General features: G+C 39.5%; 1 protein-coding gene across 2 annotated transcripts in view; it reads left to right on the plus strand.

Moving 5' to 3' along the window:
• The window catches only part of LOC308138609 (voltage-gated delayed rectifier potassium channel KCNH1-like), a gene marked incomplete at both ends in the record, with an annotated part of 54944 nt that overhangs the window by 3096 nt on the left and 38102 nt on the right, over positions 1-13746 (plus strand). For both annotated transcript variants that reach the window (XM_080507801.1, XM_080507802.1), the window contains 4 exons: positions 3524-3647; positions 10451-10557; positions 10959-11087; positions 13576-13694. In XM_080507801.1, the coding sequence (XP_080363927.1) occupies positions 3524-3647; positions 10451-10557; positions 10959-11087; positions 13576-13694 (479 nt within the window). The remainder of the gene's footprint in view (positions 1-3523; positions 3648-10450; positions 10558-10958; positions 11088-13575; positions 13695-13746) is intronic.

The following is a 13746-nucleotide window of genomic DNA, read 5'->3' on the forward strand; positions in this document are numbered from 1 at the left end:
CGAGCTCCACGATATGTTTGATTCCACTTAATAGGAAACCATTAAAAGTGTTATTTTTTCTTGTGTACTATGTGAGGTAAAAAAAAGAAAAAGAATGCCTGTGTCACATCAAATTTAGAGCCTTCCTCATTCTCAGACATTTTTTTTAGGACATCATTAGTCTTGAATAACAAAAATGAACATGTTTTGGGATCCAGAGGGACTTTGTTTCAAGAGCCTTTTGTTGAAAATAGCTGGCAGCTGCGGCGAAATTAACAAAGCAGTGAAAGTGAAATGAGAAAAATCCTGACGTTGGCAACCTGTTGAAAGGATTTGCAGGTTTAAAAGAAAAGCACAATGTTTTTCCTGAGAAGTTTGTTTAGACCAGAGGAGTCGAACATGCTCATCCTTAGATCTTGAGTGGGCCGCACTGGGGAAATGGTGAATTTAAACTTTAACATTTTTTTTTTGTTTGTTGTCCAGAAAGTATTTCTGAGTTCATTTCCTTTTGTTTTTGTAGACAGAAATCAAGAGCTAAACCAATCCTCACTTGATTAAAAGAACAGTGGACGGGTTCGTTTAAAAACAACCAAATTGTCATGTTTCTAGCACGTAGAGCTCATTCATTCCAGGCAGCTGTTGTTCTCTCTTTTGGTTGATGCAATCCATCTTTTTTTTGTCTGATTGTTTCCCACTGTAATCTGTTAACCCTCTTTTCTTTTCGATAATTTCAGTTTGGACACTGTCACATAAACAGACAGGTACTATGATGTTCAATTTGGCGTGTTTTTCCTCCACAATACTCTCTCTCATTCTCTCTTTGTGATCAACCACTAAATGTTCTATACCAAATGATGTTAATTTACAAAACACCCGGCATATTTTACCCAATTACACGTTATGAAATATCTGCAGCAGCACAAGCTGAACACGACACTTATTTTCCTAATAAGCTTGACCTTTCTGTGGTCATTGTAAAATAACACATTGGCATGGAACGTGTGTACTCATTGTTTTTAGTTGTGTGTTTTAGTTAGATGGAAATAATCTTTGTTATTGAGTGTTTGTGTTCATATGTGCCATTAACATTTTCTGCCTGTGCTTTGTGGGGTTTCCGTCCTGCCTCCTCCTGACCTTTCACCCCATTGGTTTGCTCTTTTTATTCTTTTTTTCAGAATATATTTCCAGTTATTGCTCCTCCTGTCCTCCTTAAAGTCACTACATCTGCTCCTTCTTGCTGCCCGCCAAGTGCTTGTGGACAGATTTCAGATTATTACACTTTTTGTTTTGGAGAAATTTAGCTTTAAAGAAAATCTCTCTGGAAACTTAAATATGCTGACGCAATCTTGGAGATATCAATGCTTTTGCCATTGTCGGCAAGAAAACGAATTGATTTCTATTTTTTTTATATATTTCACAAAATTAAGAAAATATTAAAATTGTTGGCCTTGCTAGGGCATATTTATAAAAAAGTTACCTGATTTTTTCTTAATTCAAAGCAAAAAATGGCTCATTCATAATCAACATTAACGTCATGACCTCATCTTTAAGGTCAAGAATTTTATTACAGATTAGCTTTGCATTGTGTAGATTAAAACAAAACAGCAGAAACCTTATGGTATCATCTGAAAATCAACTCGTAAAATAACGTAAAAAGAAATCAATGAAAACAATTATGTGACAAAATATGCTATTAAAATATCCATACCGATTATTTCAAGGCTGTACAATAAATCACAATATTAATATTAGAGCAGCATATTTACAAAGTAATTGTTATTTGGTTATCAACATGTGCAAAATATGTATATCGCAAAAGTAATTCATGCCTTGTAAATTCCAAATAATTAAATATGGGAGAAAATCATGATTGATAGTGATTCTTTAAAAATTGTGCAATAAAAATGCTGTTAATTCACAGCGCTAATTATTTCGTACCTGCTGACCACACATGTGAAGGGTAAAAAAATGAAAGGGAAAGAAATATATCAATGAGTTTGGGGCAAGAGAAAGAGCACTGTTAGTTGGATGAACAAATGTTAAAAGTGTGGAGACATTCACATCACATCATGCACTTAAGTGTTTGTATGTAGTGCAAATCAAATAGTCAACATTATGACGTTTTCACATCATGTCATCCCCGATTGATATCCACATGAGACTATATGAGATAAAGTCTTCCAATTTCATTATGATTTCAAAATATGGCTCAAGTGCTTTTTTTTTTTAATGTGAAAACATTTGATGGCCTGGAATAGAAACTATTGTTTGACTCTTTCCTTATTGGCCTGTCTGGGAATAGAAATGCACAAGAAACAAATATTCAAAAGAAAATAATTGGACATGCGTCATGATACTCGGTGAAGCAGCGACACTGTAAATCATTTCAAACTTGAATCATTTGAGGACGCAGACAATTTAATTGACAGTCATGATTTGAGTACAGACATGATTTCATGCTTATCAAGTTGTCGTAATCATTCATAAACTCAATGTGAATTGAAAAATAATGATCTGTCGCCATATTTTGTTTGAGTCGTATTATATCTGCCATAAAGAAGTTCAACTCAAAGAAAATCTGATGATATAACTCACGGAATTACATTCCCTCAAATGACGTACACTGAAGTCAGTTGATTTACAATAAAATGATTTTGTTTTCATGTATATTTATTCAAATGAATTACCTCAACTTATCTTCACATTCAACTTAGTGAATATTATTATTATTATTTCTTTTATTAACATGTGCTGTTAAGTTTTACAGTGTAATTACTTGGATGTTTCCTGTAAAAGTATAATATTTCTATACTGCCATTAAGGAATGCTTTGCAGGAATAATCACCAATAAGTCAACAGCCACTCTGTTTTCTACTGAAACACCTGAGAAGAACCCAGGAAAGCAACAGAAAAAGGCACATCGACGCCATTATTGTACCGTTAACAAGTAGTTTCCCACAGAGGAAGCAGATACTTCGAAGGTGTGTGTGTGTGGGGGGGGGGGACATCAGCGTCATCAGCGTCTAATGTGTATAACGGGCTGAACACCATCATGGACACTAATGAAAATCGAAGTATGTGTTCGTTCTTAAAGGCAACGTTACTCAATCTTTTTAATGATTGTGGGGTGGGGGGGTTGGGGGGGGGGGGGGGGGCAGCACAGTATCAACACTGATTAAAAGTGAGGCACTATTAAGTAACACAGAGAAGATATAACCTACATCAATGCAAAAATAATTTATTGCTGCCTGGCAATTAAATAACGTACTTGTATAATTTAACTGTGCAGTATTCAGATTTAATTCCCCGTATGCTAAAAGATGACGAATGCTTCTGCTCTGACATTTGGTTATCCTCTTTTAACACTGTAGTTCATTCTAATGGTTGAAAAACAAGCTGTATTCTGTTTTTTTTTTTCGTTTTTTTTTTTAATCCAAATATGTTTTTGCATGCGTTTTTCTTTTTTTGTTTGTTTTTATTTATTTGATTTTAGAAAATGCTGTAACCATGTAAGTTGTCTGCCCTCTTATTTACTCTGAAACAGACACCAACTTTGTCCTGGGAAATGCTCAGATTGTGGACTGGCCCATCGTCTACAGCAACGACGGTTTCTGCAAGCTGTCCGGGTACCACCGAGCGGAAGTGATGCAGAAAAGCAGCACCTGCAGGTAGGCATGAGGAGCCGCGTGGACGAGGAACAACTCCATAAAAACACTTTTTTTTTTTTGACAACCTCCAGTAGTAGGTGTCCTATTTATCTGGATAAAAATGCTGAAATAATCGTCTTTCATGAAATAAAGAAACTCGCATGTTCCATGGCCCACAGCAAAGCTAAAAGGGAGCTCTGGTTGGAGACGCTGCATCGTATATGATCCATACTCAGCTTTTATTTACTAAGGCAGATGCTGTGTACTGGAATATTTTGTGGTTATGTTGCAGTAGGGTCCTTTTCCGCTTTCATTTCCCATGAATATTTACCTCGTACCACCTGGCAGAGAATACTATTGCCTTGAACCGGGAGAGATTTATTCAAGAGGACAGTGTAATCAGACTTATACTTATTTTCCCGACCCCTCTCTTAAGACGTTCACGTGTGGTTTCACACATCCTGCACACTGCGTATGTGAATTGCCTCAAAGCACAAACCAGGCGGTCCATCATGCTGCATGAAATGTTTCCAAGTCGTATTTGTTTACAGAATGTCTTGTTGCCAAGCACAATGCAGAATAGTAATAAGAGGAATGGCAGGGTAGGGACTGTTACTTTTGCTTTTTAATGTAACGGTGAGATTCGCTTCTCGTTGGGGTGAAACCATGCAGTCGTGCGGTTTGCTTTGGATTAAAAATGAGTCTCATTTCGACCTTGGTGCTTTTAACTGCCCACAATCATCCCGGTCACATCATTAGTGTGGGCCCGCTGAGGTTTGGTAGACATGATGGTCTAATTAATGTGTTCGGGTCAATCGTATGCGATAAATTTGAACTTGGCATTTGAGCTGGTGACGCCAATCTTTTATCAGAAAAACCAAGTAATTCCGTCTTGCAATAAGACTATTGACACGGTTAGAGTGACCGAAGTTTGAAAAGCTGCAGAGCCGCTGTTTGTCTCTCATGCATTGACAGAATTAGAAGCTGCTCTCTGCAGGAAGTCGCAGCTTTGTTACTATTTCAGTAAACTCATGTTGGAAAACACGAGTGCCTCATTAATACTGAACTAACCCTGTCATCCTAGGATAAATAAATCATGAAAGAAGTACACACTAAAACCTCGTTGACACAATGACGTGTGTATAGATATATAATTTTCATTATTGTTAAGTAATGGGTTGCTAAATATCAGATGTTTCTTCTGGCTGTTCCCTTCAATGATTGAGGTGTTTCTGATCATTTAGGTTGCACTTTTGTAAAAATGTCTTTGCTTTCATGAAAGGAACAAATACATAAATGAATAAAAGTGAAAACACATCGTTTTTGGCGTCAACATTTTGAAAATGATGTCCATTTACACGGCAACGCCAGAAATACTGCAAACTGTGCCCTGCAGGGCCACTAGTGGGTGCTGTTTCTTTGTTTTTGTTATAAAACCACACACATGCATGCAGAGAACAATAATGCCATAAAGATAAACAATGGAGAGTAAAGACATTCTTATGGACAGACGACGAAGTTGGGTTGTTATTACAGTCCCAGGAGAATATGGAGGGGGAGTCACGACACTCTGGAGGCAAACCTTGTCGTCACTGTCCGTCTACTCGCACATGTGAAGAACTGTTAATTATGGCCGTGGCGTTAATGGCAAGTCGCAGCGTTACCGCCATCTACATGGAGACGGTGTCCGAGCGTTTTCAAAAAGTCCCCCCCCCCCCCCCCCCCCGTTTCCATGGAAACGGATTAAGAGCGTTTTCAGAAAGTTGCATTTCCAGTGTCCCCGAGAACCGATTTCATGTAAATGAAAGTGTTTTGTTTTCATTTAAACGAAGCATAAGGCATAATTGGTCCAAACATGAGGCAAACCTCATTTTAGGGGGGGGCATTTAAAAAGATTTTGCAGGCCAAATTATTCTTTACATTTTTTGAAATGATGAAAACTTGTGAAACTAAGCGGCTTTTGCTAATGACACACACACACACACACACACACACACACACACACACACACACACACACACACACACACACACACACACACACACACACACACACACACACACACACACACACACACACACACACACACACACACACACACACACACACACACACACACACAGTGCAGGTTTGCTGGACTTCTCAGACTCGTTCTTCCAGCCAGTCTGCAGTGTCCTCACGCAGGAACAGGCTGCCTCGGTGCCTCTGTGCCTCGGTGGTTTGGATCCAGCTTCCTTTGCCCGCTCCTGTCACGGTGTGTCATCCCCGCTGCCGTCCAAAACATTCCACATGCAGCACTTTAAATCCTCTTCGAGCTGCTTTTCAACAACGTAATCCGTGAATGATCTGGAACGGGCTCTGTGGATCACTTACACCGTGTTCCTTTTGTTTCAGTGGACACCATGTTAACAGCCGGAGATACGAATACGATCACTCCACCCTTTTTCCAGCAAAACATCATCTGATACTTAAAACACATCGACTATTTGCCTCCTTTCATGTTTCCGCTGTGTACAAGTTTTTACATCTTAACAAACTGCAGTCATATCGCTTTTGTTATGCCCTCAAGCAATAAGCTTTGTTAATGCAATGAAAAGATCCATTTTCAAGTAGCTAGTATATTTTAATTAAGAGTACTCTTGAAAACGACTTTCACAACACAGATTATGAAGACTATTTAATGATCAATAGAGTAATGAATGGTTTCTTTCAGTATGCTATATAAGTATTATGGTTTTGATCCATTGTTTGATTTTTCTTTTATTAGATTGTCATTTTTAACTGGTACAAGGTTTGAAGTGAAGCTGATGTCAAGTTGCAATTTCAAGTGTGTTACTCGAGGTTACTCCAAATACAATATTTTTTCCAGGTAATTTTTTTTTAGTCCACTCCAAAACAGAAACTAAACATATCCAATACAGATGTGATGTTGGAGACAAAATTATATCCTGTACAATTATTATTATTTTTTAATCAAACGCTGTCTTGAACACATCTGGACAGCTTATAAGATATTTTGACAATGGAGGGAGGCCTTCAAATAAATATAAATGTACGTAGTGACGATGGATGGTACAATCACAGGGTTAAGTCTGGACTTAGGCTCCATTAAGCAACATTTTGAATGAAAATGGAAAACTTTTGTTTTTGAAAACCGCGGAAAATTTCTGAAAGCACATCTCTTCAGAAATGTTGCTGCTGCGCATGCACACCAGGGCCACAGTTTATGCACGTGTGCGAGATACTAACTTCACTGTTTTCAGCATTTCATTTTTGTGTAAACGGGCATCGTTTTCAAAAAGTTGCAGTGGAAACAAGAAACTTTTCTGAAATGAAAATGCACAAGCGACGTGTGTTTTCTCTTGGAACGTTCTCATGCAAACGGGGCCTCAGTGTCGAGAGTCCACGTTTGAATCCCAGTTGTGTCTGGAAGAAGACATCCTGACGAACTCATTATGGTGATTCCAGTGAAAAGAAACACCCAAAAAGATGCTTATCGTTTTCTGTAATTCAGTAGTTTTTATTCCCCATTGAGATCCAATGATCTTTGTGCTTCAGGTTTTGTTCAACATCTGTCTGATGTCAACGACTGTCTTGCTCTCAATTTACACCCGCTGTGTCTGGGACAGTTTTTTTTTGTTTATCCCATCATGTGTGAATCAGAAATTGCTTTGTTGTTTTTACGTGATATTTTTGTGCTCCTGTCCCGTAGCAACCATTCTTGAAACGATTGTTGTCGATCGATTATTGAAATGCTAAATTTCTGTAAATTATTCATTATTAAATTTAACAAACAGAATTTTGAATTTGTAATACATTTGCAATATGTTGTGGATCCTCCATCAAGTGTCTTGAGTAAATGTATTAACTTGCGGGTGTGATGACCACAACAATGACGGTGTGGATTTATGCTCGCTGGTTTTGTCGTTATTTCTGGCTTTGAAACAGTTTGTCACTAATTATGGCTCCATCTTGAGATTTAACAGCCTGGATCTACAACCTCAACTCTCCCTGAGGCAGAGCATCAGAGCTAAAATCCCAATTATGCAGACTTGAAATAATTTGATATTCCCAAATTTACAGACGGCGCAGTAGATTATCCCCTCTGGAATTGCCGGAAAGCAGAAAGGCGAGACGGACTCGTGATGTAATCGGGTCGTAACGGCTGAAACTCGTTCTGCGTCACCGACTGTACGAGTTCCACGGATAACGTACAGTGAGCTCGGGGAGGCTCTCTCCAAACAAACGGGCTCCCGTCGGAGTGAACATTTCCTCCGAATTGTGTTTATTATGGCTGCACCGAGCGCGGCAGTAACCGGCGTATTAATAGGATCACGGTGGAGCAGTCGGTGCTGCCAGCTTTGAAAACCGTGGGAGATTTCATCTGCTGTGGGAGATGGCGTTTGTCACAGCCAGCACTGCGGCTATTACTGATTTAGACCCTCGGGTCCCCTAACATAAGCTTCAGAACACTTGCCAGTGCAAATATTGAAGTGGGAGCGAGCTGATTTGTTTTAGGTTTTCCTTTTCAGCCTTGTGGATGGAGTGAAGTCTCTGCAAATGGAGAGAAAACAAGAGTAAAGTCTGACTGAGAGCTGACACTCAGCATTTTGCCAACAATTTGTATTTCCTAGTGAACAGATTGGGAGATGCTATATTCAGCAGCAGTTTCGCTTTATCCTTCGTCACTCTGTTTGTGTGTGTGTGTGTGTGTGTGTGTGTAAAGCGGCACATTATATTTCAGAAAGAGCTGGAGCCAAAAGCGTACCCAAGAAACAATTAGTACAGAATGAAAAGATGCTATTTATAGCCGAGTTCGAAACAAATGAAGGACATGACGTGGAGATTGAAAAAAGTCAGTTTTAGGGATGAGAAATCACTTTTTTAAGCATGAATTTAAATGCTTCTGTGTTCAGCTTCAAGGACCAGTGCAAAAATTCCGTGGAACACGGGGAGGCAAAAATGTCAAACAAAACTTTTTTTTTTCCACACATTTCTTAAGATTAGTGGACACAAGACTGAGATCCGAGCTGAGATATGGGCATCAAACTCGCCACTTCGTTGCTCAAAGTCACGTTGTCAGCTTGAGCTTGTTAAAACATGCATACTGCAACCGTGAGTGAAGTTTTTTTTTTTAACAAAGCAGACTTTTTACACTATTGCAGATAATAAGACATTGTTTGATTAAAATAGTGTGAACAGGTATTCGGTCCTCTCACACAGTAACTCTGAACCCTCAATATAAAATGTAAATTGAAGGATCGATAAACAAGCATCATATGAGCTGATTTTTCTGTGTTTATATGAGGCGTTCAGGGACAGTGGCAAATCTAGCAAAGTTGTGTTTTGAAGACTATTCTGAAACGAGTACTCAAATATAAACGTTCTGCCTAAAATGTAAAGCCTAATTGAGTTTTAATTCCGTGGAAAATCCAGAAATTCAATGCTAACAGATAATTTAGAGTCGATAAAATAATTACTTTTTAAAAAAAATGTAAATACTCCAAATGAATGGATGAATTGTTTAATTTTACTAATCATAGTTGCACTCTATGATACTAAAATATCCTAAATGTACAGCACAGAGGTGTTTGAAAAAAAGCTAAAAACACTAACTTTTTCCCCTTAAAATGAAATTGCCTTCATCAGATGTGTGCTGTCTCTATGCAGTGGGGCTCAGATTTGCCATATGTTCCTGTGCAGAGGTGCACCTGAAAGCCTAATAAGGTATTTGCATAATGTATGTCTGTCCATGTCATGCTAATAAGTCCGCTGGGTTTGTAAGCACTACACCAACTTTTCTTTCTATTTTTTAGCGCTTTTTTTGGAGGGGGTTTATGATTTATTATTTGTCCTCCATCTGGCTACTCGATATCAAGCAGTGAAGAGACATTTCGGACCCTTTCCAGCACTTCACACGCCTTGCTGTACCTTTAATCATCACAGTCTTTCAGCGTTTTTAAAGATTACATCCTCATGATGCCATCTCACATTCGGGGCGCGTGCATGTTTTGATGTTTCTGAAAATGACTCAAATATAAAATGTACGCTCATTTCCCCAGTCGTAATGGCTAAACCTCTCCGGCTTCATATGCGTGCTGATCAAAGATGTTATTTCCATCTTAACTGCTCTTACTGTGTCTCTTCAATTATGCATATGTTGTGTTTTCCTCCTTTTACTGGATCCTGTAAACATAGACGGGCAGACCTGTGGGAATTTTCCACGCATGACAAGACCGTAATTTGAGAGATTGTTATGAAGTGTGTTTTTCTTTGAAGAGAGTTGCACTGCTCCCGGCTTGGAGGGGAGAAGAGGAGCGAGGGAGAGGACGTTCATCAGTGATATCACATCAAGCACTGGTGTGAAAAGTCTCTGCAGCGTCAGAATGTAGTCTCATTAAATTTAGCCTTCCTTTTGTATTTCATAACAAACTCTGAGTTATTTTTAGATCATGCTGGAAGCAGGCTGCTGCTGAGGGCGGCAGTAACAAGTAAAGTGAGATGAATGTCTCTGCAGCGTGGGTAAAAGCGCCCGTGTTTGCTCGACCCGTCTTCAGGTTTAATCAGATTTTTAGAGGTACTTTGCTTTCGGATAATTAGAGAACAGGCCGCATTCGCTCCGTTCAGTGAGTGCGACTCCACTTCTGCGTTTGAAAACATCAATATCGGTAAAGTCTGGTGACGCAAAACGATGTCAAAGCAACGTCCAACCAGGGAATGCAACATGAAGACATTCACACGTTCGTTCTACCGTCTGGCGTAAGAGTGAGTGCGATGAAGTTTTTGAATTATTTAAAGCAGTTCTTTCCCTCTGTGTTTTCCAGCTTCATGTACGGGGAGCTGACGGACAAAGACACGACGGAAAAAGTGCGACTAACGTTTGAGAATTACGAGATGAACTCATTTGAGATACTGATGTACAAGAAGAACAGTGAGTAGAGGCGGCACATGTGAAGGGAAGCGAGGAGGGGGAGAAATGTGAACTTCCACTCTCTTCTAATGCAAATGTATTCAGAGGCTCTGTAACATGCAGTTCAAAGGCGGCCCTCAACATCTCTACCTCTGTTGAAATGTGCTAATTGGTTGGGAGCCAGACCAGAGAGAGTGATCCTTCCTCAGGAAAATGTGTGTGTTTGTCTCTGCTGGCAGGTGTAAGCGCCGCATTTCCCGCACCTGTGCAGGGAGAGAGTGGAAAGTTTCCAAAGTCCAGAGCATTTCGATTTTTCACACCCCGCAATCAAGATTTTCTGCGATTCGTGCACGCTGAGTCATTCCCTCTAAAAATAAGCAGGTGATGGACCTAAGTATGTGTTGTACTTTCTGTGCTTGCAGGGACGCCCGTTTGGTTTTTTGTGAAGATCGCTCCCATACGAAATGAACAGGAAAAAGTGGTCCTGTTCCTCTGCACGTTCAGCGACATCACGGCCTTTAAACAGCCAATTGAAGACGATTCTTCCAAAGGTTAGTCAGCAAATTCAATTTGTTCAATTTTGTGCCTTTTATTCAACAGGATTTCTCCTTGTCTGTGATTGAAATAGGACAAAAAAAAACAACTAAACAACAATTTGCACACATGCTTGCGCATCAAATGGTGCAATAAAATGAAGTTATTACTTCTTTTCATTCCACAATCTGTGGCAGACATGTGTGATCGACAATCTTTCACACAAGAGGTAAAATCAGTCTGCCAGCCATCACCATTCAACCCTGGCCACGCTGCATTTGCTCCGGCAAGTACGCAGTCAGTCATACACGCGCCCCGTCATGACGGTTATCGGCACTCGACACTGAAATTATTCATCGGACTGCGTGAGTGTTGAGGACCAGCCAAAATAGAGCATGAATTAGTGCAGCAGAGCAGGACAATGGAGACAAACAGGATGCACACTTATGAAACTGAGATTATCGATGAGGCTTCAGCATCAACAGGTGGAGGACAACAACAACAACAATCATGTTTGTGCTGCGGGAATCGCGAGGAGACTATAGTGAAACAAAGATAATGCAGCTGCCCACACAGGACAGGCTGAGCTGCATTGGTCTTTTGTTCCAAACACGCTCATGCTATTTGTACCACAGTAAAAATAGTGTGAAGTGATGCCGCAGCCCAAAAAAAAGGTGTAACGTGTGGGTTGATATGGATGCATCTGATTAAGCACCATGGTCAGTATTACTTAGAGCTTTGAAAAAATGAAGAATTGCATCCATTAATCAAGCTGATTATTTTCTCAATAAATTCATCTGTTGTTTGGTGGATAGTTTTCACACATTTTAAATGCCAGCCTTCTGAGATCTAGCTCGACAATATAAATATTCAGTCTGTTACGGAATGAGGAAATGAGATGATCTTAATTAAAAAAATTGCAAACAGATCGGAAGAGATAATTGTTATGAAATTAGGAATGTGCATGAAGATTAATGTTTCTTTTTTTCTAAGTCGACTACTCTAAAAATAGAAAACGCTCAAACAGTCCAAATTAAGCTCTGTGTATTAACCATCAGCGTATTCCATCAACTGCATGAAGCAAAAGCTTTATACAAAGTTAAATGGAAACATCTCTTGGTATTTCTCTCTTCTCAGACGGATTCACAGCGTCTCTGGGTAAACGATGGCATATTAGCCTGAGAGTTGCTTGTGAGCACTGTTAGCAGCAGCAAGGTCCACTTTTTCTTTTTCTTTTTTTCACAATTTATTGTTTTTCCATTTTAGTGAACATACATTCATAAACATAACAATATAACACTAAGCCCTTTTACCTCCCACCCCACCCTCAAACAAAGTATTGATAAAGATTCTATTATGTGTATGCGCATATATACATTTCTATAAAAAACAAACAACAACAATATGCACAACGTTCCACCTTCTCTGTGCAAATGATGTGTCAATTTCTTACTGACATGGCTCTCTTGTTTTAGTTTTTGGATTATGTCCCTGAATGTTGCACAAAAAGCACATCAAAAAACATTACAAATTCAAGTGTGCTTTGATTTGATCTGCAATTTCATTATAGTATCTATCTATCTATCTATCTATCTATCTATCTATCTATCTATCTATCTATCTATCTATCTATCTATCTATCTATCTATCTATCTATCTATCTATCTATCTATCTATCTATCTATCTATCTATCTATCTATCTATCTATCTATCTATCTATCTATCTATCTATCTATCTATCTATCCTTAGCCTGAAATCTCTTGTCTGTGCTGTTTTGTACTTGCTAGATAATGTGTGAGACTCTTCAGGATGGATTTTTTTTTCCCCCCACAGAAAAACTAGTTGCCTGCACTGCTTAAAGGACGGTGAGCTTAACTGCCCACGCAAACTTTCCAGCCAGAAGACGAAGGCTGAATGCTACTTAGGCTATAGGAGCAACAGATCTGAAAACTCATAGCTTCACTCGGTTCCAAATGGTTTCAATAAGTCACACATCTGCAACTAAATCTGCATTGTGGGTGATGTGGGAGTCTCTGTGACTTGGTTGTAAACCTAAAATTTGGGCAGTATAATACAAAAAAATGGCCTGTCCAGTTTTTCTCGGGATCTTGCGTTTTGATGTGGATTGCGATGTCTTGTGTTCATTATTTGACAGATAAAATCTGATGCGAATCTTCCTCAATACAAACCGGAGGCTTGCTGAGGTCCCCGATGTTCTACCGCCGGGTTGATGATCGAGATTCGATCCACCTAATTAGCATTAGTGCTGAGCGATTGTTCCGTCCAGATTCCCACGAGCTTGTAAAGCATCCTGTTGCATTGGAAATATACAGTAACAGCAAATGCCTTGAAAATCCTCACGTTAAAGATTGTGTGTGTGTGTGTGTGTGTGTGTGTGTGTGTGTGTGTGTGTGTGTGTGTGTGTGTGTGTGTGTGTGTGTGTGTGTGTGTGTGTGTGTGTGTGTGTGTGTGTGTGTGTGTGTGTGTGTGTGTGTGTCCTCAGGCTGGGGAAAGTTTGCTCGACTGACTCGAGCTCTAACAAGCAGCAGAGGAGTTTTACAACAGCTGCAACCCACAGTTCACAAAGGCGAAAATGTCCACAAGCACTCCCGTCTCGCTGAGGTAAGGGTCAAGCTCTCAATTGTCGTAGAAATAAGGTTCACAGTGATACACT

Source organism: Blennius ocellaris, assembly GCF_963422515.1.
Source record: "Blennius ocellaris genome assembly, chromosome: 13".
In the NCBI taxonomy this organism is placed as follows: Eukaryota; Metazoa; Chordata; class Actinopteri; order Blenniiformes; family Blenniidae; genus Blennius; species Blennius ocellaris.